A 25299-nucleotide genomic window follows, 5' to 3' on the forward strand; every position below is an offset into this window, starting at 1 on the left:
CCCCATGACCCCTGTCATGGTCATCAGCGGGGATCATCTTTAGTTACTTGGTGTTGCATCACATCCTGGTGATGATCCCTGACATAGGTATGCCTAGCAGGCATGCCGAATAAAGTACCCTGACTCTATTAAGAAGCACGAAGCCCATGGACTCGAAGCTTTGAAAGCCTAGAAGGCTAGGGATCTACGAGTTAGGAAAATAGAGTTGTAATAGGAAAAATGTATCAATATAGGAAAGGTCCAACGCGCATCGACAGTTTGTAACTTGTACGGCACGGAAAGGCCTCGGCTTCGCCTCCTATATAAAGGGGAAGCCGAGGGACGAGAAAAGGATCGAATCATTGTAACCTTAGCCAATGTACTATTGAGTTTTGAACACCTTTGTTCGGCTGAACCTTCAAGATCTACTTGCTCTCTACTTCTTACGAAACCCTAAGTTTACAATCCGCGGGCATTGACAAGTTAATTCCTTGTCAATTGGCGCCGTCCGTGGGGATTGGAGGTCGCAAGGTCATGATCTCGATGGCATCGTCAACATCATCAACATCGTCGTCGACAGCGAGCAACATCATGGAAGGAGGTAAACGATGTGAACAGTTTTTGTTCCGCTATAGAAATGGCTATATTGTGCTCTCTGAAGTTTGAAGTGAGGAAGCATGTTGCCAATCTGTTAGTATAATACTTAAAACTATATAGCCATTTCCTTAGGACACAGTATAACTCAAGAATTACCTGTTGCGATGTTGTTTACCGGAACTATGTTTTTATTCATTGCCAAGGTTCCTACCTCAGAGACTTTGCATGAAGTAGTGTCATATCATGATTATATTATCCCAGTTGGTGGGATGTAGTTTGTTTTCTGATTGTCTTTTATGTTCATTGTTTCAAATGATATCTGAACTGGCATTCATTGCCGAGCGTCGGAAGAAGTTGCTACGGACTTTGTAGCACTTCCCTAACCATGTATGGAAAATTCATTTGTTTAGCCTTCTAGCAATATATTTTAGCATATCAGGAATTATAATTGAAATTGCAAAAACTATGCGTCAGTTCAGATATCATTTATAATTCCATCGTCAGTACAGACTAGAACAAGTCAATGTGATAACTTGGGACGTTGTTTGTATTATGATTGGATTTTATTTTCATTGTTTCAAATTATATCTGAACCGGCATTCATCACAGAGCATTGGAAGAAGTTGCTACAGACTTTGTAGCACTTGCATAACCATGTACGACAATTTTCATTTGTTTTAGCCTTCTAGCAATATATTTTACTTACACAGTGAGATATGCCCGAAGCCTTAGCTTTTTTGTTCTCTTGCCCATGAAACTGCAAGTCAGAGGTCGGATTGTAATGCTAATGCAAAGATGTGGAAACTGTCAATCTTTTGATGGTTTAGTTGCATTGAACCTTGCATATACAAAAATGAAAGCAACAAATCAATGAGAATAAACTAAATGATCAGCTTAGATACATCAAAATACCTTTTGAAAGCACATAGACACATACTAAGAAAATAGAAAATGACGTACTTAAATGAAGTTGAAATTGCAAAATCCATGTTTTTTTACATTTTCTGAAGAAATGACAGAACATAGAAATTAGTACCAATAGTCTACCATTCGTTATTTATTTCCTCAAGGGGCTAGATATCTCTATGTTTTTTTTGTCAGTTCTTAGTTGTATTGAGATCCGAGCTGGTTCTTGTTGTCGACTGATGTTTTCAGTGTACCTGCCGTTGCTGGTGACTTCCTGGTTGTAGGTGTTGACTTCAAGCTTTGAAAAGAGTTTTTAACTTCTTGTTACAAACCTTGTGATATATGTTAACTGGTTATGCTTCTGGAAAGTTTCTTGGAATTTCGGTTTTCTTGTGATCTGATGTGTAATGATGATACTGATGTTCTGAACTTCAACTGGTTGTAGGTATCAACATGCCGATGAATCAGAAGATGCAAGGTTGGGCCCAAGTTGTTATGTTAGGCTTCCATCTTAGGAGGTATAAATCCTATATAGAAAGTTCAATGCTTGGGGCACCTTCAGGTTTCTTAGCTATTATGATCGTAATATTTGATCTTTAGTTCAACCCAGAAGAAAATAAGACAAACGGGGATTTAGTTTGGAGGTGACTAGAAGTGTCATATTTTGTAGTGCATTTCCCAAATAACAGATATGGTGATAAACTGTTTTGTGCATGGGCTACCTCGAAACATTTTAGTACTCCTAAAAGCTAATTGTTTTTCCCCAAATAACAGAGTAGTTGTTGCATACTACTGATTTTCTTTTCTAAAAGCTGATAGAAAGAAAAGCTTGAACCAAGTTACGGCGTTACCATGGATAATCTGTCTTTTCCTCTTAGATTTAGGACACAAGTACATGTTTGTGACGATGACAGAAAATAATGCACACAGCAACGCGCGTGAGGTCCTTCTAGTATGGATATGACATGTGGGCAGTGACAGTAGCAATTTCTGCCCTGAAAATCTAGGGTTCGATTTAGACCGGGATTCAATGGGTACAAACGACAGGGATTTCGAGTTTAGGGTTTATTTCGCCAAAGTACTATGAGTTCAGGGTTTGAAATAGAGTTTATCCCAGGGTAATCAGCGACTGTTGCGTCGTGGATGCCCACGTCCAAGGTGCCCGTCATGAGGCCGACACGGAAGAGGTGTCGCTGGGCGTGTGATGTGTGACACTGAATGGCGCGACAAATGGCTGAACATAAAAAGACCAGTGAGACATGGGCGAGCTGGTCCCGAGGCTGGTACGAGGAGGGCCCTGGCTGGGTTGGTGGCGCACGCGCAAGCCACCGGCTGTACTGGTGCACGTGTTGTTGGTGTTGTCCATGGTATGGAGTCGGGTAGGTTATCGTGATGCTGTGTTGCGCTGCTAGCACGGAGGAAAGGGGCGGCCGAGGTGGCCGTGAGTGGTGCCAACGAGATCGAGGGTGCGACCGTGAGTGCTCGAGGTCGAGGGAATGCAGGCAGGCAGCGAGCGGGGTAAGATCTCCAATCAGATGTAGAAGAAAGAAGATAAAAGTAAAAGAAGGTGAACCTTATTCTTACGGGATAGTATCTTCGGTTTTACCATTACCCTATCTATGCTGGGCTCAAATTTAGACCGTATTCATTTTAAGGTACACTTTATATGCGTTTTTAAGGCCACATTTTAAGACGTATGCTAGAGTTGTTCTTAGCAGGCCTTAAGCTGGACGACCCATTTATACCTAGTAAATATTTGGTGAGCCGACCAGTTTAAGCTTAAAAAGATTTTGGCGGACCAGCCTATTTAAACTTACAAGCCCATGAGGAGCCGGCCCCTTTAATCTATAGTAGGCTTTGGGTGGATTTGTTATGTACGATGGATTTTCAGCTACATAATTAATGATGTTTGCCACGTGTCAATTGGCACTGCGTAAACAATCATCGACCTTTTGAAATCAATCGGTATCAGAGCAGATACCCATGATATCTCTTAGAAGTTCCGTCACCGGAGATTTCCCAACCTTCTTCTGCAGCCATAGAGCAGGACTCCCCTGATGCGCCGTCCTAGAGGACCGTTGTGCACGATGCATCTTGTCTTGAGCTGACATTTACCCACGCGCCCGGCCAGATGGGGCCCGTGGTTCTTATCCCGCCAACAGCAGCCACATGTCCGTCGGCACTGGGTAGCGTGCGCAGTACAAGGCACACTCCTCGGAGACGGTGAGATCGCCGTGCAAAAAAAAGTGAAGAATATCTTCTTTATGGCATGGGCTTTGGACGGAGGCTGACTTGACAGGCAGCCCGGCCCATCAACACATTACCTCCCAGTTCTACTGCAACCTGCAGCTGAAGCCTGAAGGGCTCCGTGCTCACGGACGGCGAAAGGAATGCAAGCCGAGAAAGACGCCGAATTCGTGGGTGCGGCGCTGGACGCCGGCCTCCGCGCCGCTCGCTTCTCGTTGCCGCCGTCCTCAGAGGAGTTCGCAGCCTCCATCGAGCCCAAGAACGTCCCCGCCGTAACTCCTCTACGCCTCATATTCTCGAAGCTCTCCCTGCCTTCCTTCCTCTCCCCCTTTCTGCTCCCATCGATTCTTCATGTGTTCCCGTGTTTCTGCGTTGGGGGAAACCCAATATTTAGGTATTCCGCGGTGTGCTAAAGGGTTCTGCGGCCTTATCCCGGTGGGATCCTCTCCATGGTGGCCTCGACTACTTGCTGGTTCGGATCCCCCTCTCCCCAGTTCATACGAGGAAATAACGGATGAAGTAGCATATGTTTGACTGAGTCTTTGGACTTTGCAATCGATGCAATGTTTACCCTGGACATTTCTTAGGAGAAGGTGGGACCTGATGTTGCCGTGGAAGCCATGATGTCGAACACTGGGCATGTGTTCTATGGGGATCTTAGAAGCCATGAGAGGGTTGTTTTTAACCCATATTTGCTGCCTAGAAGTAGTCAATTATGCCGTTGTCGAACAATTCGCATTGAGCTCACACCTAGGTTTACTGTTTCTTGATGTAGGTGTCTATCCCGTTCTCTACATTCATGCAATCCTGCAAATCTCACCTGGGGCATCTGAATGCTGCTAGTGATTCATCCAAAGATAAGGGGACTGCGAAGGAGTCAACTTGTTCAGACAAAATGTTTCCAGCCAGCTCAGAGAATTCTGAGCAACTCTACTTGGCACAGGCAAGTTTGCTTGCTGCACCCTTCTGGCAGTGTGGTGTTATAGAGTTATTTACTTGCCATAAAATAATTCTAACCTATAACGTACAGGTGTCAATTCTGAACACCGAGAACAAAGATAGATCCTCTTTACAAGTTTTAAAAGAGGACATTCAGGAGGTCTGACTTAACTCTTTTTTCTTAGCCAAATTGTCTCCTTTCAATTAACCTTCATGTTCGAGCTGATTGTTTCCCCAATTTGTTTCTTTTTATTCCTGCAGCCTATATTTCTGAAAGGGAAATCTTTTTCGTCCATCAACTTTTGGATGAGTAGAGCTCACATGAGATCAAGTACCCATTATGATCCCCACCATAACCTTCTCTGTGTGATGGCTGGATGCAAAAAAGGTGTGTTTCATGTTTCAGATAGTATGTTATCTTTTCATGTCCTATTTATGTTAATTTACAAGCTGTTGAGTTCATGTGTTGGTAGTATTTTAATTTGCCAACACAAAAAAATCGTCATTTTACTGCAGCTGCAGACGGACTTCTGTCTTCTGTTTGTGCTTGCTCTTGCTTCGTTTCAACTTTAGTTTCATGATGTTTTCACATTATGATCCTTATTGTTGTAGCTGTTTGAAATATTGGTGATATCTAACACCTGATAAATTTCTAGAGAAATCTCTTAATTGTTTACTTTTCCTGAAAATTCCATACAGTAACTTTGTGGTCTCCTTCCGCGTCCCCATTTTTGTATCCAATGCCTGTATATGGGGAGGCCTCCAACCATAGGTAAACTCCTTTTCCCCACAGGAATTGTTGTCCATTTTTTCAGTTGGCTTGACTAACTCAAGTTGAGCAGATCTGAAATGCTTTTATCTGATCTCTCACATCTTCTTTGGCAGTTGTGTCAGCATTGAGGAACCAGATTATTCAAGCTATACAAGAGCAAAATACATGAAGGAATATTCTGAAAGAGTCATCCTAAATTGTGGTGATGCTCTTTTCATACCTGAAGGATGGTATATATTTTTGAACTATTTTATATTTTTCTTCATCTTGTTTCTGAGCATCTCAATTTTGGACACAGAGATTGTTCATATTCCCTCCAGTTTTGTATACAAGGCCACTATCTCAATTTCCAGATACCAAGAAAACAAAGTCAACTGATAAATAACACAATTAATTGTGTGGGAAACCTAACGTGTTCCAAGCTAATTAAACATGTTGCATGTGCTGCCTCTTTCTCTATGGTTGCACGCAGCATTCGCATTAATGAGTACCATCGTACCAAGGTAGAAATTTAATCAATTCTTCTCAGGAAGAGATAGTGGCCTTGTATAGCTGCAAATTATATTTTTGATAGTGGCCTTGTAATCAAAACCGGAGGAAGCGCAATAGATCGCAAGCCATCTCTAATCCATATCTTGAAGCTTTTTCTTATTTTGTTTTGCTTTGTTATACCAATCTGAACTCCTTATTTCCTGTCAATGTAGAAAGTGGTAATTCGGTTCAATACACTTGATATATGTGACAGTTCATATGTTGTAGAATAGAAAATCATTGTTTTTGGACTTCTATTATGTTAGTTGTCCTCCAACAAAACTAACTGTAGGATGAGTAATACACCTTACAGTTTTAGAGTTCATTTAACAGGTATCACCAAGTTGACAGCGATGATTTGACCATAGCAGTTAACTTTTGGTGGAAGTCAAGAATAATGACTGAAATGTTAGAACATATGGATGGCTACTATCTGCGTCGAATTATGAGGAGGTATTGTATTGTAATTTGGACTTTTCCTTTAGTATGTATCGTAGTTTCCCCAGATTGATTGTTTGTAGTGTATGTAAGTGTAGGAATATGCTGTATTTTCCAGTTCCCTACAGTTTCTCTCTCCAAATGAATTGTGTACTAAATAGGTAGCAACATAGGGCCAAGCATATAAAGAAATCTTACCATTTCATGGTCCATTTATAGAGGATGGTCAAATCTTAAAATATGTATAGACAGAATGGAAAGTACCTGAACATAAGATAAAGTGCGAAGTGTGCTGTTATAGAGGATGGTCAAATCTTCAATCTGTTATAGCATTTCATTAGATTATGCAGCTCCTTACCAAAGGGCAACTAGAAATTCATTTTCTCATGTCCAGTTTCTTTATGTTTTTTCTTATGTTGCATTACCTATTTTTAACCGATATATGACTGGTTTCCCTCTTCTTTATGCACTATCTTGCTGGTGTCTGCCTCTACAAATGATTTGTAGTGAAGACTGGTGGATACAGAGATGGTAAGCACCATTACACTCTTTTCTTAATTTTGATAGGATGAGACTTCATTTAATCGTTTGAAAATACTTTGAGTATGCTACTTATTTGTAATATCCACCTGTTTTATCCTTGGCTTCTTACCCTGTTCTGGGATTTTCAACTTTAGATGATTTGTCACGGTTGCATGCAGTAGTTAGCACTTAGCAATGCATTTTCTCCTTTTATTGGTTGAGCAAATAACTTGTGTACTAACTCTGCACCTCTCTCATGACACAGAACAAAATAACACAGATGAGTTCCTTTAGTCATTCAGAAAGAAACCGCGATTTTCAGTCTACGGATGGATTATCAGAAGGTCAGTATTTTACGCCTATTAAGAGGCACTGTGAGCTTTTCTTTCTATTTCTATTTTAATTAAATTCAGTGGTACAATGACTTTATAGTGCTTTCTTAGCTTCATTGACAATTGATATACGTTATAGTTTTATTTGAACTTCAAGATTGTCACAGTAACTGCCAGTTCCTCTCTTTTACCGCAGAAACAAAGCAAAATTTATCCCTTCATACTTTTTCTTAATTTTTTTTTAAAATTTAGTTCCCTTTTGATTCTCACACAATTAAGATTGAAGACCTTATTTTATTCATTTAGCAGGTTCCCAACCATTCAACAAGGTTACAAATTCTGATACATCTGACAAGAAAGGTGCAGCGCTGCAATCTTTGAAGCCCTGCACCCTCCAAGCGCTCTATGAGCTCATGTCACTCGTTCACAACAGTGTTGAAGCGGTTGACAAGAATGACAGGGCAGAATCTGCATCTCAGGATACATCTGTGTGCCAAAGCAATGAATGGAAGAAGACTGCTGCAGATGATTCATCTCTCTTGGAGAAAGATCTGGTTGCAAAAATAATTTTGCCAGTTGAACCATTTGAATTGCGGAGTATGCTACTAGCAATGGTGGTATGTATTGTATTATATATTTTTTAAATTAATCAGCTGATATCATCTATAAAAATTTGCACACAAGTCGTTCTTGTTTGTATGCCCTGTATATAGCGCACAAAACCTCTGTTCGTATGCATGGAGTATCTACTCCATTATGGTTTATTATCTGTTCAGCATCTGGGTTATTCAGGACTGAATCGTTAATTTGTTCTTGTTGTTTGGGTGCTCTTAAATTTCATGCTTTTCAGCACACTTTCCCAAGGACATTAGAAGGTTTAGTCCTCAACATACTTGGACCCACAGGAGCAGAGATACTGACTAGGAAGTTCGATGAGATTGATCAAGGAAGCACACCAGAAGAACAGTGAGTAGCCTCTCATGTCATTTTCTTAATTTTCACCATAGTGACACTTCTAAACTGTTGATTGGCATGATACAGAGCTGAGTTTTACAAGATATTCTACAGTGCGTTTGATGACCAGTATGCTGCAATGGATGCGCTTCTCAATAGGAAGGAGTTGTTTTCTTGTCAGGTACTTTTATTTTCATGATTTTTTTTGATTTCATAAATTAGAACCATCAAATGTGAATATGCTTTTTTCTAGATTTACCAGAGAAGAAAATCTAATATGTCAAGAATGTACCACCATGGAATTTAGCAGGGGTCATGGTGATATTAGTGCTAACTCCGGATTCATTAATACCAGTTGACAACATTTAAAATGCTTTTATCCGATGCAGGTATTCCAGAGTGTCCTTGACCAATATCTGAGGGTGTGTGTTGAACGCCCCAGCTAATGTATCACGGACAAATGCATGGAGGATGGAACAAAGAGCTGGTGTGTGGCGTCCTTTTTTTTCGACAACTTTGGTGTTGGGCGTCCTTTTAGTGCACGGTGTTTAACTTCGGAAATTTATTTTAACTGGTTGTTGGATCAAAGCTTGATTGAAGGCCGCATTGCTGTCCAGAACTTACGCTTTTGAAGGCAGTCGAGGATTCATTTGAGAGTCGAGCTTCTTTGTTTGGAGCCGCAAGAGTGATCATGTATGACAACCAATTGATTTTTTTCCACGGATTATCATTCTAAATTCCTGCCGATGATTTATATATATATATATTTATATATATATTAGGAGGCGGTACTTGCAGCGATTTAGTCCAGGTAGAATTCAGGAAAATGCCACTATGGAGCTTGCTGCCACTAGTCACGCATACCTTTTTTTTTTTCTAGAAACGTTCTCAGATCTGTCGAGGGAAAAGTGTAGGAAACCGACCAAATTCGTGATATGCCATGCCACAGTTCACAAGTCTGAACCCACATTGACCCCATTCAACTTCTGTCCAACCCACCATCACCATGGCTGTGTGTGCATTAGGTTTTTCAGTCTTCCTTTTTTATAAACGGAGGCAAAAGCTTTGCCCCAATTTACTAATTAAGAAGATGCTTAGTTAATTAACGGAAAATTGGGCAAAAATAGTTACAATGAAAGATAAGCGAACAACACCCACACATGAAACTTCCCGACGGAAAGATAAACCAACACTCCTGACGGAAAGATAAACCAATACTCTCTCAACCTATTTCAACTCCAAACTAAAGACGCATGGATCACCACACTGCAAACAAGACACACTAAAGTGACACAACAACCCGAATTGGGCCTCTCAAGCAGCCGCGAAAGCTTTCTTTGTAACGCCATTCTTCTTTCTTTGGCTAGCGCCTCACTAGATGGAGAATCCACAACCGAGGTCTCGAGAGTCCACCTTCACCTGCTTGACGAATAAAGGCAAAACCGGTTCCCCACACAACTCCTCAAGTTCGGACATGATCTGTAGCATCGGAGCCATAACCGTGTTTTTTAGTCTTCCTCATAATACAAGTTTTTGATTATTGTGCTCGCGTGCAGGGACGGAGAGAAGGGGGGACGGGGACGAGGGGGGCATGGTTTTGATTTTATGAAGAGCACCACTTACTAGAGCTCTAGTTTCTTGCTGATTTAGGCAACTCTGCCCCCCTCGTCAACTTTACAACACCAATTTACCCCCCTCAAGGTGGGAAGCTAGCTCCGTCCCTGCTCGCGTGTGCGTACAATAATTGGGGGGGGGGGGGGGGGGCTTAGCCACCCCCATGGTTTGGATTTTATGAAGAGCACCACTCACTAGAGCTCTCTAATTTCTTGCCCCCATGGTTTGGATTTTATGAAGAGCACCACTCACTAGAGCTCTAATTTCTTGCTGATTTAGGTAACTCTGCCCCCTCGTCAACTTTACAACACCAATTTGCCCCCCTCAAGTAACCTCCCCTGACTGCCTCATGTTCATTTTGCTGGATGAGTTTGCACTTGCAAACATGCCGGAAAAGACTGAACGAGAAGGAGAAACTCCAGGGGACCGGATCCTAGGATTTTGGCAGTCGTGCGCATTGAGTTTATTGTTAAGACTTAGCATCTATCAAGGGAGACGTCTCTAAAGAGAAAGTAAGTAGAAACTCATCTAATAATTCGTCCTTGGCTCACCACCAGAAAAACCTTGCGGTTCCTTCTTTGCCGTGCAGCATAGAAGGAAGAGCAGTGGTCTCCGATCTCCACCTGGTTGCTGGCTTGCACGGTGTGTCGGGTGATAAGGATTCTGGGAAGTGTTCGCACGCCTGCTCACGCTTTAATTTGCATCGACTCTGCTTCCAATCTTCAGCAACTAATCTTCATCAACTCTTTTAAGGTACTTTGATTTCATTTCCCTCATGTTTAATTTCTACCCAGATGACAGTTGTTTTACTCCCACCAGCGACAAGATAATGCTCCACCATGCAACTATGGAATTAATGGTAACTTATATGCCAAAATAGTACTATTTAACCTATGACATATATCTAAAATGGTGAAATTTGTCAAAACAATACCATGCCTCTAGGTCAGAAGAAGTCCACTTTGCCGAGCGCCAAGAGAGTTGCGGGAATGATATCAAGCGAGCATTTGGTATGCTCCAATCCCGATTTGCTATTGTTCGGCACATGCTCTTACCACGTCTCAAAACCAAATATAGAAGGTGATGCATGCTTATGTGATCATACACAACATGATCATCAAGAATGATCACAAGACTCAAGCCAGACATGTTGGTTCCTATGAGTGTGAGAGCCCTCTTGTGGATGTTGATCACCAGGTGCTCACGGATTTTGCTGACTTCATCACCATACAAATCCTGATACAAATATTCATGAGCAATTGCAAAAAAAATCTCATCCGTGAATATTCATGAGCAATGCAGCATAATGTAATGATGGTTGCGGTTCTTCTATCGGGAAACATAATATTAGTACAGTCAATAGGCGATAACACCCCAGGCCTTTCAGTTTGGAGGTAAATATACAGACAATAACTTATGAAAGAACTGTATGGAACCTACACACTGCCTATTTTCAACCAGATACAGTTCCTCCTACCATTCTATCTGGTATTACATTATGGGAGATGGAAATATTAACACGAAAAAGAATGAGAATACACCTCCGAGTATATCTCGTATATGCCGCCTATATACAAAGAGCTCTTCGCCACAAGGGGCGAAAACAGGTCAAACGTTTCTCTGTGTTGTTGTCAGAAGCTCAAAGGTTCCAGATCATCTCTAAACCTTTTGTACGCTTGATGGTGTATCCTGGGAGTGGTCCATTTTGACAAAACCGAAACATCATTATTACAAAAGCGAAAAATATAACATAACAGGGCATATCTAATATCTACTACCTCCGTTCCAAAATGTAAGACATTTTGGTAGGCTGTTTTACCTACCAAAACGTGTAATATTTTGGAACAAAGGAAATAATATTTACTCATTTGTGATGCTCTAAGAGCCTAAGCATAAAACCTAATTGATCTTCAAACAAAATAGTTGTAACCAAAAACTTCTTTTCAATGAAAAGAATCACCTAAATCTTTGTGTTAATGTGTTTTCTCAAAAAAATAGAGCAACTTACATCAACATGAATCTCCACCGGGAACAGATTTATGGCACCAGGATTGAAAGAGAATCTGTTAAATGCAGGAAAGAATTGAGGAAATATCAGTGAAATGGCAGGAACATATAGCAAGTTATTATATAAAAAGTCCACGTTATATTTTTTTGATAGGCCTGCCACGTGGTATTATAAAATGTCTAGTTGGCATGAAATGGAAAAAATTCCGTCATTTCTAGTTGATATGCCAGCCTCGTCCCACAATCCTGACAAAGCCAACATTCAAATAGGGATTGACTAGGCAATTGCATGGGAATAGATATATGAAAGCTTATGACAAGCTTGTACCATAACCCAAAATAACAGTTCCAAGTCATATTTCTATGGCATCTTTATCAACATCACTTGCATATTGATAATAAGCAACATATGTGAGAATCAGCATACACAAACAGGAAATATTTACCCTCGTGATAGGATAAGCCGCCAAGCATATGGAATGAAGAATTCCTCGGGGTGACTTTCTTGCTCATATGTAAATCGTAACTGCGTAAACATCTGGAGAACGTGTAATCATGTATTGTTATGCCACTGAATGACTGAATACCAGAAGACAATGTGTCACAATATGTTCTCACCTTCATTCCTTCTCCACGCCATGAACGACAATGTTTGTTAATGAGCTCAAGAACCTTGTCTACAGACCATTCTCCATCTAACTGTTGCATGTCCATTCGACTGTTGAAGAAATCCAACACCTGACAGACAAATTCAAGATGGAATATGGTCAGAACCTGGAGAACAGAAGATTATGAGGTACTGTACGGTAAGACATACTGTGTAAATATTCTCAAGCAATTCATTGAAACGAGGATGGTTCTTGAAGGGCTCAAAAACCTCTTGGCGGTGCAATATGGCATACACAACCTGTTGATGAACATGTTAGAAGCAGTTTGGTTCTGCCTATCAGGTAAACTGCATCGGTAACTAACATACCTCAGGATTTCTGGGCAATGCATATGTAAGGATTGCATTGATGATTTCCAGAACGATTCTTAAAAAGTCAGTGTATATGTGAAGCTCTGTTGACTGCAAAAATAAACCACTGTTTGCAATTATATAAAGGAAAACATAAAAAATGGTGCTATTACGATGCAAGATAACTGTAGAGTACCATATCATCTGAGATGAGGTCTGTTTCCATTTGATCAGATATAACTTTCAGAGCCTTGTCATTCTTTAACTCAGCTAATTTGGCATACCTGGTAGATGATACATACAAGCAAAAGGACAAGTTAACTTTAGGTGCAAAAAGTGAAAACCAAATAGAGAGATTGAGATATCATACTTGCGAGAAAGCATGTCAAAGAGGCTAACCAGCCTTTGAGATGCATATGCGCTCAGTCTATGGACATGAGGGCCCATGTTTGCTAGAATTGCGAGACAGTTTGTGTGAAGGTACACATCCTGCAAGTACAAATAAGCTTGTCATTAGACAGTTATGAACCAAAGTACTCCCTCCGTTCTAAAATAAGTGTCTCAGATTTATCTAGATTTGTATGTACACACTAAAACATGTCTAGACAATATGAATCTAGACGAATGTGTGACACTTATTTTAAAACGGAGGGAGTAGATTTTAGCTAGTGTGTAGTAAACTGATAAACAGTAACAGAAAAGGAAACTTCTAATGAAGTATGGTAGATAACATAGGGCGAGTATTTGACATGCGTTTGGAGAACCAAAGACTCAGGTACGTACTCGCAGTTTGGAGAGGTTATACTTGATGGTTCGAATTAGTATTACAACCATCAAAGATCCCAGAGATGTTTGATGCATGAGGCGCTCCTGGTACCAAGGAACGGTAGGAACAACCTAAAGTCGTACATTAAATCGTCAGCAAACCATTCAAATAAAGTAAAGGTTAGTTTGTTTTCTTACCAATTTGTGCACACAAGCATTGAAGGTTGAATCTTGACTGAGTATCAGGAGAATTATCAACAACATATAGATTTGATTGGAAGTCTTCCTTGATGCATTGTAGAGCATTTCCAAAATAGGCATTAGCTGTCCAAAACCGACAAATTATGAGAACTCACAATATTCTGCCTTCTTTATGGTTGTGAGGGGGGAGGGGGAGGGGCGGACAACTCTGTCTATAAATGATATTCTCCAGTAAATATAAACAGAGCCTATGTTACCCCACACAAGTGTCTGTTGGGCTATTACTTTAGCTATCACTGCTTGGTTTTACTACATGTTTATGTGATATGAAATTTAGGTTCCAATGTTTCATGTTGACATGGAGTCGCAGATTTTAGTTTATGTATGAAATTCACCAACACAGTATAAGCTAATTCATGGAGGAATACAGGTGAAAACACCTTAAACGCTACTACATTGTCTCGTTAAAAAGGAAAGTGTTTTCAGCACAGCTGTTTTATTAATTTAAAGCATATTCTGTCCGAATATTTGCCCTCATGTACCCTCATGCTCCAACAAGAAGGCTTACAAACATAGTTGCAAAAAGAGCATACCAAAGTATCCAAGTCTGTTCGAACCAGAACATACTCCTGAAAGTTGCAGTTCCCATGGACCAAAGAATAGAGCAAAAGAACTGAGCTCTCATCTTTTAAGCACCTGTATGGATAACCGAAACAAATGAAATACAAACACCAAGATCTGCTTATACATGATGATGCTCACTCTTGAACAAATAATGATAGGTCCTAGATAATGGGCCCACAGAAGATGTCAAAATATTTATAATACCAAACTATTAGTTTCAAATACTCCACACCACAGTCTCACTTTTACACATCAAGCCCTGAAACTGTTATAGAGTACATGAGTCCATCTGGAGCGCCATGTTCGATGCTATTCATAATCTACAGATGACTAAAATCATTGCTAAGAGCAGTGTTGTATCTATCCAACAAACCTGATAATCAACCAAAATCACTGATGTGTTTTCACTTGTGAAGAAAAAGAAAATAATCTCATTGTTTTCAGTGAATGCCTCCAGAAAGAACAACACTTTTACTTCACCAGGTTTGACAACCCTATTTGATCGACTGTTCCCCAAGGCTGACAACTAGATTTGGTGAAATTGCATGAATATAATAAATAAAAGTATGAGCATACTACTGAATTAGATCGAATTACTTACGTGCCAAGAGCATCAAACAGCGACGCAAAAGACAACCTCACAATAGGTCCATTTTGAGCATTTCCCTCTACATCAGCACGATCAACTGCAGCATAATTCATTTCTGTAACTGTTAGTGATGCATTCAAGTGCCACAATTTCTTTGTAGGTCAGCTGCATCTTACATTGAATGTCGTTAGCATTGTTTAGCGCCCTGCAGTAAGGGTTCTCATGAAAAGCTGGTGCATCCTTTACATTGGTATTTGAATCACTCATGTAGATACTGTCGGTTGGAATGGACTCATTCGTTGAGATGCACTTTCGGTAGTGGATCAGAATAAGCAAAACAACTAAACTATTATCTGCCAATTGACTTGTTGCACCTTCAGCACTTGCACTTACAAGATAGTTAAAAGTATAATATGGCAGTAGTACAAGATTTGCTGCAAAACCAGATAAACAAGTAAAGTCAAAGATTTTCAATAATGAAAATATTTTATTAGTAGGGCATATAAAGGATGATTGAAGTGTATATGACAACTTCCTGAGTAAAATAATAGTGGGAAGCACAGCACAGTTAAAACATTCTAAACAAAAGGTGTACCTATAACTCTATAAGAGGATATGTTCAAAGCATTGCCATGACATGATTTGCCAAGACATAAATCATGATGATAATGCAGTAAACTATAATCACTTCGATGCAGAAAAAGGAACCCGCATTACCAGCTGCTGAGCCAACTCGTTGCAAAACACCAGGCCCGCCATCATCAGAGAAAATAGGGTGCGAACCATTTAATGGAATCTGTGGCCGCTTTACGAAATTTAGCAGCAACTTTTGAACTACCAAAACCACTATGGAACTGTCCTGCAGAAGAAAGATGTGGCAAAGAAACCCATCCCAAATTTAGCTAAATAGTAACTGTAAATAAACCATCATACATAATGCATTAGCAGATTCTATTTTTACCTGGTGCATAGCTGCATCAATGAAAGGATGCACATCCTTCGGTTCTGGAGATGGTCCAGAACATAACTGAGTCGACATGAGAACTAGCATCAAGTTTAGAAGCTCATGATGCAGGTAGCATGACTCCGGACTTCATATAAAACATAACAATAAAGTGAGACGCAAATGAGAAAAAAACATTTTGAAAAGCAAACCCTAGATAGAATTAAGCCATCCACCAAGATACCTTACATCCACACTACCAATGTAGTTCAGCACCCCTTTCATCAGAAAATACTCCACGCTTTGGTCTAGAAGGAGCAGGGAACCATAAGATATCAGAAGAGTCGACTAAATAATGCATTTGGAATTTTGAATAATCAATTACCAGAAGGAAAAGTTTCCATCCCCTTCTCATCCTTGTCGATATCAAGGCATAGCTCTTGCCAGTTATCTGCCTTCGCATTTTCAATAATGAACTTGAGAAATATGGATGATATATATGCAGCATTGATAGCCTTTCTATAGGCGCCATAAGATACAGGAGAATCCGATGTGCAATCTTGCAAACACCAAACCAAATGGATCAAGATCTTTGCGAGATGCTTTGTCTGGTAGTTGTTCTGTGCTGCACATTGCACATAACTCTGACGGTCAGTCCAATCAGCAAACGACCATTATAAATTAATTGCGGAAATTAATCATGAAAAATCTGCCAAAACACTGGGGCCATCAAGCTAACAACTCGTATAATCTAGTAAAACATTTAAATCTGCAAGTATGTAACTGTGTCTATCAAACACATAAATCTGCAAGGATGTGTCCCGTAGAAGAATTCCAAGAGGCACTTGTTAGAGTATTGGTATCAGCTTTCCCGGGTTCGATCATGTCCAGCCCTCCACCGAGTTCTTCCCACCCACCGCACTCCGACGTCCCCGCCGTTCTCTCCCCGGCGGAGATCACCGCAGCCCTCCGCGATCTCACCACTGCTGTCCAGGAGATCCGCCTCTTCCTGGCCGGTCCCTATGGGCCGGCGGCGCTGCTGCCGTGGCAGCCGACGCACCAGGCGGCCTCCGCCGCGATCGCCGGGCCGCTGCAGCCGACGCTGCTGCTGTCGTCGCTGCCACCCGACGCCGGGCTGCTGCAGTCCCCGCTGCCGCTGTCCACCATCTCCGGGCCGGGCCCTACTTCGGCGTCGGGGGTCCCTTTTCTCCAGCAGCCGGCCGCCTTCTTCCCCACCGGGACGTTGCAGCAGCAACAGCAGCCGCCGCCGTCACCAACGCCACCGCTGCAGCTGCTGTCCTCACCGACGCTGTCCCTGCCGTTCGGTGGGCAGCTGCAACAGCAGCAACTGCTGCCGTCGCCACTAACGCCGCTGCGACTAACACCGCAGCAGCGGCTGCTGCCGCCACCGACGCCGTCCCTGCCTTTCGGCGGTGTGGGAGCGACCTTGGCCCTGGGCTCTACATCGACACTGCCCGGGATGCCCTTCCACCAGGTTCGTTTCCCTCCGTCGCCGTCACCGCTTCCGGCTTGGATCGCTATCCGCCACGTGTCGGCGGCGGTGAGGCTGCAGGCTGCTGCGCGCGGCCTCCTAGTGCGTCGGCATGTGCGGGAGATGCGTGATCTGCAGCTGCAGCTCCTCCAAGTTGCGCTTCGTTGCGCAACGGACCTCGATCTCGTCTGCTGCGTCGGGTATCTTGGGCGTGCGATTTCCCCCACGGGCGGCGGACATGCTGTTTTTCCCGCGGGCAGCGACCTCAAAATCTGCGCCATCGACAGTCATCCGGCGGGGAGAAGGCATGGTGTCACCGACAGGAGCACACCGCGTAGCACCACCGCATTCCGCCGCCGGCTGCCGTGCGGGCTCCTTTTGCCCCGCTGGTTTCCATGGGACTGTGCACGTCCGACGGGCGGATGGTGTCCACTTTATGTTCAGGGGTCAAGAATAAAGCGTCCCAGTCCATTTCAGGTTGAGAGTAATAAAACAAGCCGAGATGTAAAAGGCTCGTTTTTAGGTGTTAGGTTTGTGTTGCGTCGAGTCATGGTTTGTTGAGGTTGCAACTCGAGGACGAGCTGCATGTCCAGGTGGGGTGTAGTGTTAGAGCACGTAATGGGCTTGGGCTGGCGGTATAGCCCGTTAGTCTTAGGGTTAATTAGAGATAAGGGTCGTTTGCTTAGGGGTCAAGTAAACCTCTCTATATAAGGAGAGGAGACGTATCAATCTAATCAAGCAAGAATTAAGAAGGAAATCCCTTCCCTCTTGCCACCGGCCGTGGGCAAGGCCCCCGGCCGGCTCTCTCTCCCTCCCAAACCCTAGCAGCCACATAACAGCACTATACCAAACACTGTAAGTTTGCAACTGTGTCTATCAAAAGGGCAGCCATAGGTTGTGTCCCATAACTATCATGTTTGCTTCTATAACCATACTTCTGTATTTGATATCCATCCCTAAGAACATCAACGTGTTACTCTTTGAATGATATATGCCTACCGACTACCGTCCATTTTAACACTGTCCACAGCAAACAGCAGTTGTGTAAAAACAAAAGAGAAGCAAGATATCCCTAGTCTAACCCTTAAACACTACATCACCAACCTCCATTCAGTTAATCATATCCCGCCATCCATGGATCACAGTTAGTAAAGCAAAAGGCATGACAAACCATACCCTCCACTTGACCAACCAGGTTTCAAATTCAGGAACCCAAAATGCTTTAAACTCGTGAAACAAGCGGGGCAAAAATTATGGGCTATAATGTGCTCACCTACGTATTACTAGTATTTTATACTATTTACTACAAATTAGACCGAGATAAAAATCATAGATTCCACCACACAGACAGATCCACAATGAGGTCTCTCACTGGTTGCAACATAAAGCAGAAATGCAGGCCGAAGCCCCTGATTCGCGCATTTCCGCTCCACTGGGTAGTTGAAGTCCGAAAGCAAACAATTATTGCAGCATTCCATAAATTATAACTAGCACGTAAATCCTTCATCCTGGCTACAATGAGTCAGAACCTCCATTAGTCCATTTGAATGTTCCCCCGCCAAAGGCAATCGATTATCAGAAGACGAGCCTGCAGTTTGCTATGTCTTGCCGAAAAGAGTAAAACTGTGGGTCTCTCTATTGCTCCAAAATGTAGTCCGATACTTGATGAAAACAAACACAGGCGCACAAGAACTCCCATGGTTTTTTCTAGTAAGAAGGTTAAAACTCTCATGATAAATTGTTAGCATTGCATATCTTGCAACACACTAAGCTCAGTCAGCCCTGATCAGCCGCCAATACAAGTACATATATGACTTATTGCCTCGACCATGGTATCACGTCAGAAGGGTAAACTGAAGAGCCCCTAAATTCCCGTCCTGAGCAGAAATGCAGCTGGCGGTGGACAGAAATCGACACCCGGAGCATCTTAACGACACCATAGACACGCCGAAAGTGGCAGAAACACCACGCCGATCCCGCCCTCTCACCTCGAAAGCACTAGATAAACCCGCGGCGGCGCGCGACCCACGACCGCGCGGGCGGGCAGGCAGGCAGGCAGAAATCACATGATCCGCATTGGCCCCCCACGGATCAATTCCCGCGAAGCACGAAACAATCAGCGCCAGCGAGCGCGAGGCTGAGAACGGGAAGCGACCAGAGAGCAACCGCGGGCGGGGGAGGGGGAGGTGGAGGAGGTGGATCTCGGGCGGCGCTCACCGAAGGCGTGGCAGGCCTGCAGGACGCGGCCGCGCGGCCAGTGCAGGGTGAGGGGCAGGTCGAGCAGCTGCGTCCAGAACTCGGAGGAGGCCGGGTAGGCGTCGGCGCCGACGAGCGCGGCGAACATCTGCTCCGCGGCCCCCGGCGAGGCCGTCTCGCCGAGCCTCGGCGTGGACGGCGCCGCTCCCATTGGATCTGGGGAGGCCCCTAGGGTTTGACGCGGGGGGTGACCAGGTGGAGTCGGGGCGAAGCCAAGGTTTTAAATGGCGTGGAGACTTCGGGCGGAAGGGAGCGGAGGAGGAGGAGGAAGGGGGCGGAGCGGGTGCGACTGGCCGGGTTGGCGGTGTTGGGTTTGGGAGGTTTTGATGGGATTACTACCGATGGACCAAATCGCCCATGGGTCTAGCCGGGACTTGAGCGGAGCGTGTGAAGAGTGGGCAGGGGCTGGATGGTCTTTTGCCGGGCGCGTGGGTGTTGGCGCTGGTGCTGGGTCGCCTGCCGTCGGTGGAGGTGGTTTGGTGGTGGAGCATAGCATTCGTGAGGAAGGGGACGGACGGATGGGGTGGGCGACTTGCACTTGCAGGTCAGCCGGGGACGATGAGGACGGGCCGCGTTGGCCGTGTCGCACTTCTGCGCTCGATTCCAAGTTGCTCCCCGCCGGATTCTTGACTTCGTCGCTTCTGCTTGGCTCTTTGTGTCTGTTAGCCTCGGATTTCACCCCTCTCTCACAGTTCATTAGCCGTGCGCGTACCACTAGATCGCAAATTTGTTCAAATTAGCATTAGTTATATGTTATAAAAATTATATCATTAAAAAGTTTAAATGTCATATTTTTTTAATGATATAATTTTTGAATTATATAATCTGAATTATATAGATCAAATTGGTGATCCAGGAAAACGAGGAAGACTAGTAAACTGAGACGGAGAGAGAGTAGAAGAAAACAATTAAAAAGTTGGGCAAGCTTACACGGAAAATAACCGAAACAAGTTGGCCAGCACTTCAAATGGGTTTTATCTTTACTTTAAAAAAATGCTTTTATCTTTTTCTTCTATTTTTATCAGTAAATTTTCGTCGTTAGATTTGCCGATTATGTGGTTGCCGCTAATGGGCTGCACATGCTAACCCTAGCCTATAACTTTTTTTGGGTATCAAAAGTTTATGTGACCGAAGTGATCTTCGGTTCTGACAAGTATGATTATTTACTTTTCGCATTTCGGATAAAATGAAGTCCAACAACTGGTCCTCGAGAATAGATATGCACTCCAACAATTATGCACGTCGGCGGCTTATTTTATAAGTGGGTCACCTGTTGCTATATGGCTTGGTTTACGAGATTTATCTTGGCTTGCACTTACAATCTAATTCTAATTCTAATATGTTTGGAGAAATATGCACCAAAATAAGACAAGATTTCGTAAAAAAGACCGAGATATCGGTCTTATCATCGTGGTATTTTTTGCATAGCACATTCTGAACAAATTATGTCTTCTTTAGCAAGCTTAGCTGCCACCTTTGACTCTTTGAGGCTATGTGCTTGTTGGCGTCCGAAACCCACCGGCGAGCAACGGCTGGCAACACGAAGAGCCGGGAACAACCTAGGGCTGCGGCTGGCCCTGGTCCCTCCGAGCGACGGCCCGCAAAGCTCCTGGTACGCACGTCCCGATGCTGGTGCAAGGGCGTGCCACCTGATCTATATCTGATCAGGAAGGTGATGGATTTGCTTCGCTTACTTTCCTGCATGGCATACACGTAAACATTAAATACGAGTCTCGATCGGCTCTCAGGTTGTCCCGTGAATCGGCTCAAGGAGCCGATCCACCCATGACTCGTATGGGGTTTACGATTGCATGGTGGTCCTGCTTGATCAAAACAAAGCTAAAACGACCTACGACGATCTAGGGTTTTCACCGCATAATCGGAACATCCTACTCGTGATTGAGCCTGGCAGCCACGCACGGTGATCATAAACCGACCCTAGACAAGGCCTAAAAACCAACATTAAGTTAATCCCCGGAACATCTTGTCTAGGGTTAGCAAACTACACCCTACGTGCTACTGGATCATTCAACCCGTTTGTAAGGCCTAACTATGCAGATATTAAACTAATCCTTGAGGAATCAAGGAGCGATCATAACGGATCGGATCTACTAAACAATGATCAAGCAAGGTGCCGCCCTTACACCTAAGAAAGGTGTAAGGATGGCTAGACGTCTAAGGGTTGCATGGGCGAAAACATGTAGCACGGTGAAGCAATGCTAACCCTAACACATCTATGATAACTACGTTGCTCGCCATCAACAAGGCTTCAGCACGAGCAACGCATGGATAACGAATAAACGTATACTGCTAGATGCGATCTAGGCAGCATGATGCTTACCCGGAAGAAAACCCTCAAAACAAGGGGTCGGCGATGCGCCAAGATTGGTTTGTGATGAACGTGATTGTTGTCTTTCTTGATAACCCTAGATACATATTTATAGTCCGTAGACTTTCTAACGTCGGAATAATCCCAACCGTGCACGAGCCAAACTCTAACTAACCGACACGTATCCTACTATATTTACAGATACAAGGGCAAACTGCCAAAACTTCGTGTACAAGGCCAGTTCACGTATTTCTTCCATGTATATTCTTCAAGCCCAACCTTGATCGCGGCCCACCTCTGATCCGGTCAAATTCTGGTGATAACACATGCCCCTGGTTTTGGAATTGATAATTCCAAAATCACTCTGCTTTTTCTTCGTCAGGTCATGTCGTGGCAGAGCAAAATCGTCGCAGTATCCTTCATCATGATGCCCTGCCTTCTCAACTTCTCCGCGTGATTTGACCGTTGTTTTCTTTTTTCTTTGGGCACCACCTCCTCGGAAACTGCTGTGGCATTGAATCTCCACTATATCTCCTTGCTCTGTTCTGGCCATCGGCACCCAAAAATTCCCAATCCAGAGCAATGTCTTCCTCCTCTTCCTCCTCCGCCTCATCGGATCTCTCCTCCCAGTCCTTCTCCTCTTCGTCCTCCTCCAGCTCGTCGGTATTCTTCGATTCTTCCTCATCTCGTGAGCCGACGCCGGAGTGGGACCCGATGGCTGCTCAGATGGCGGCGCACAACAAGCGCGCCCTAGAAGAGTGGGACCAGGAGGACCACGCCTCCTCCGTTTGGTCCGAGGACGACAAGTCCTTGACCAGCGGAGACGAAGAGCTCCAGTTCCTCGCCGATGGGGAACTGGAATCGGAGAGCGAGGATGACTCGTTCTCCTGGGATGGGTACACCTTCTCCGAGGAAGAGGAGGAGGAAGACGACGACACCGACTCCCTCGAGGATTACCCGCCGGCGAAGCGGTTCCGCGCTGGGTCAGATGATGATGACGACGACGACGACGATGACGTCGACGATGAAGATGACGAGGCCCCCCCTGGGGGCCGCTGGAGCAGTGACGAGGAGCCCGCCGGCAGCAGCGCCGACGAGAGCTCTGACGACGACGAGGGCAGCAACGGCCCGTAGACTAGGATCTACTAGTATAGGCCTAGTAGTAGTAGTAGTAGATCGGCCAATAGGCCTTTCTTTTGTTCTTCCTTCCTTGAGCAATCGGCTCTTTCTTTGTAAGAAATCTTTTATTAATGAAGAAATATTCCCCAATTAATTTTGCTTCTTTGTCGATTTTGCCGATTGTCAAACGAAATCGATGCACAAAGAACCGATGGCAGGGCATCGGCTTATGCCATAAACATACTTTAAGGCCATAAAAGTTGCCTATTCACACGGTCAACAGATCCAATTCGTATCCACGCCATCTCCCGGTCTCAAACGCACAGATTCAGCAAAATCCACGGGAAAATCACCTCAGATGCCATGAACTCTGGCATGAAACCGATCTGTTAATCCGCTTCATTGAGTTTTGCTCCTCTAGAGTCGATGGTTACACATCGGCCTTTTCGTTATTCTAAAGTCGATGTCCATGCATCGGCTGTACTGATATCCATATTTCTCAAGTCGATGTCTGCGCATCGTCTATGATTTGTATATAAAAAAAAATTTACTGGCCGATTTCATGAATCGGCCCCCATATTTCATTTACTGGTCATCCCACATGCTTGGGAAATATTTCTTGAGATGTTGACCATTGACAGCTACTGGGAACTTAGCACCGTCCAGCTGCTCTAGCATGTATGCATTACCCTTCAATGCCTGGACGACTTTATATGGACCGTGCCAATTAGGAGACCATTTGCCATATGCTTTATCCTTGGTTCCTAATGGCAATACCGCTTCCCATACCAGATCACCAACTTGGAACTCCTTTGGTCTCACCTTCTTATTGTATGCACGAGCTACCCTGGCTTTGTTCTCTTTAATCTTCTCCAACGACCAAAGTCTAAGTTCCGTTGCATCCTCAATACGGCTTCCTGCCCATAGACGAGCTGGTAAGGCGAAGTCTTTATGGCTCCATGGCATGACATGCGGTAGGCCCACAAAGCTTCTGACAATGTTTCATGCCAAACCCTAGGGTTCTCGTCAATCTTCCTCTTGATCAGCTTGATCAGGCTCTGATTAGACGCTTCAGCTTGCCCGTTGGCTTGAGCATAGTATGGAGATGATCGGATCAGCTTAATCCCCATGTCATCGCAGAATTTTCTGAATTCTTTAGAAATAAAGACCGAACCTCCATCGGTCGTGATTGTTTGGGAAATCCCGAACCTATGAATGACGTGTTCTTTGACAAATTTGATAACATCTTCTGATTTTACCTTCTTCATAGGAACGGCCTCCACCCACTTGGTGAAGTAATCTGTAATGGCCAGAATCCACTCGTGGCCTTTGCTTGATGCAGGATGGATTTTGCCGATCATATCCATGCCCCAACCTCGGAATGGCCAAGGCTTGATGATGGGATTCATACACGACGCGGTACCATCTGAATCTTCCCGAACATCTGACACGCTTGGCATCCCTTGTAGTACTTGAAGCAATCCTCAAGCATAGTGGGCCAATAAAACCCTGATCGCCTAATCAGCCACTTCATCTTATGAGCCGATTGGTGAGTTCCACAGGCGCCTTCATGCACCTCATGTAAGAGCCGATTAGACTCGATTGGTCCTGTGCACTTGAGCAAGAACCCTTCCAACGTCCCGTAGAACATGTCATCTCCTATAAGGACATATTTCATAGCCTTGTATCTTATCCGTTTAGGTGCCCCCGAGCCGAATCCTTCAAGTAATTGAAGATATCGGCTCTCCGCCATCATCTGTTCCAGGAACCGCACCGAACTTCGACCCGTCTGGTATGTCCTTGTACCCTGACGCCATTTGCGCGAGATCATTGGCGTCGGTATTCTGAGATCTTGGGACCCAATTGAAATTGATGTACCGAAAATGTGTCATCAGCTCATGACATTCCATCCAATATGGGAAGAGCGACTCACTCTCGCACTTGTATTCGTCCGTGAGCTGGTAAATTACCAACTTCGAAGTCTCCAAAAAGCTCCACCGCTTCGCCCGGCTTCCAGCTGACAACTCGTCCCTTGCGTCGCCTTATACTCAGCGACATTGTTTGTGCAAGGAGTAGATAGTCTGATGGAGAAGGAGTATGTTGCCCCCCGAGGCGACACGAGCAGAATGCCGATGCCACAACCATCGTCACAAGCCGATCCATCGAAGAACATAGCCCATGCACG

General features: G+C 44.0%; 2 protein-coding genes across 4 annotated transcripts; one reads left to right on the forward strand and one right to left on the reverse strand.

Annotated features, from left to right (window-relative positions):
• The first annotated feature begins 3825 nt into the window (after positions 1-3825).
• LOC127344572 (lysine-specific demethylase JMJ31) lies at positions 3826-8962 on the forward strand. 3 transcript variants are annotated; one of them, XM_051370873.2, is made up of 15 exons: positions 3826-4001; positions 4124-4201; positions 4317-4403; positions 4505-4672; positions 4760-4828; positions 4930-5056; positions 5368-5440; positions 5554-5670; positions 6305-6424; positions 6922-6940; positions 7197-7275; positions 7570-7880; positions 8114-8229; positions 8332-8398; positions 8607-8962. In XM_051370873.2, the coding sequence occupies exons 1-15, from the start codon at positions 3873-3875 to the stop codon at positions 8661-8663; spliced, it is 1617 nt and encodes a 538-aa protein (XP_051226833.1). In that variant the 5' UTR covers positions 3826-3872; the 3' UTR covers positions 8664-8962. The 3 variants fall into 3 exon arrangements, with proteins under 3 accessions (XP_051226833.1, XP_051226831.1, XP_051226832.1); XM_051370871.2 differs by having other exon boundaries at positions 3827-4001; positions 8305-8398; XM_051370872.1 differs by having other exon boundaries at positions 3827-4001; positions 7573-7880; positions 8305-8398.
• A 2231-nt stretch (positions 8963-11193) lies between these two features.
• Positions 11194-19972, reverse strand: LOC127344571 (uncharacterized). The gene is made up of 18 exons (XM_051370870.2): positions 19628-19972; positions 16304-16543; positions 16163-16226; positions 15937-16066; positions 15693-15834; positions 15152-15409; positions 14988-15072; positions 14356-14458; positions 13760-13885; positions 13580-13693; positions 13167-13285; positions 12993-13080; positions 12815-12907; positions 12656-12745; positions 12457-12576; positions 12285-12376; positions 11840-11894; positions 11194-11520 (listed from the first exon to the last, which is right to left on the reverse strand). The coding sequence occupies exons 1-18, from the start codon at positions 19815-19817 to the stop codon at positions 11491-11493; spliced, it is 2139 nt and encodes a 712-aa protein (XP_051226830.1). The 5' UTR covers positions 19818-19972; the 3' UTR covers positions 11194-11490.
• Positions 19973-25299: the final 5327 nt, after the last annotated feature.

The sequence above is a fragment of the Lolium perenne genome, chromosome 3 (assembly GCF_019359855.2).
Source record: "Lolium perenne isolate Kyuss_39 chromosome 3, Kyuss_2.0, whole genome shotgun sequence".
NCBI classification, from domain to species: domain Eukaryota; kingdom Viridiplantae; phylum Streptophyta; class Magnoliopsida; order Poales; family Poaceae; genus Lolium; species Lolium perenne.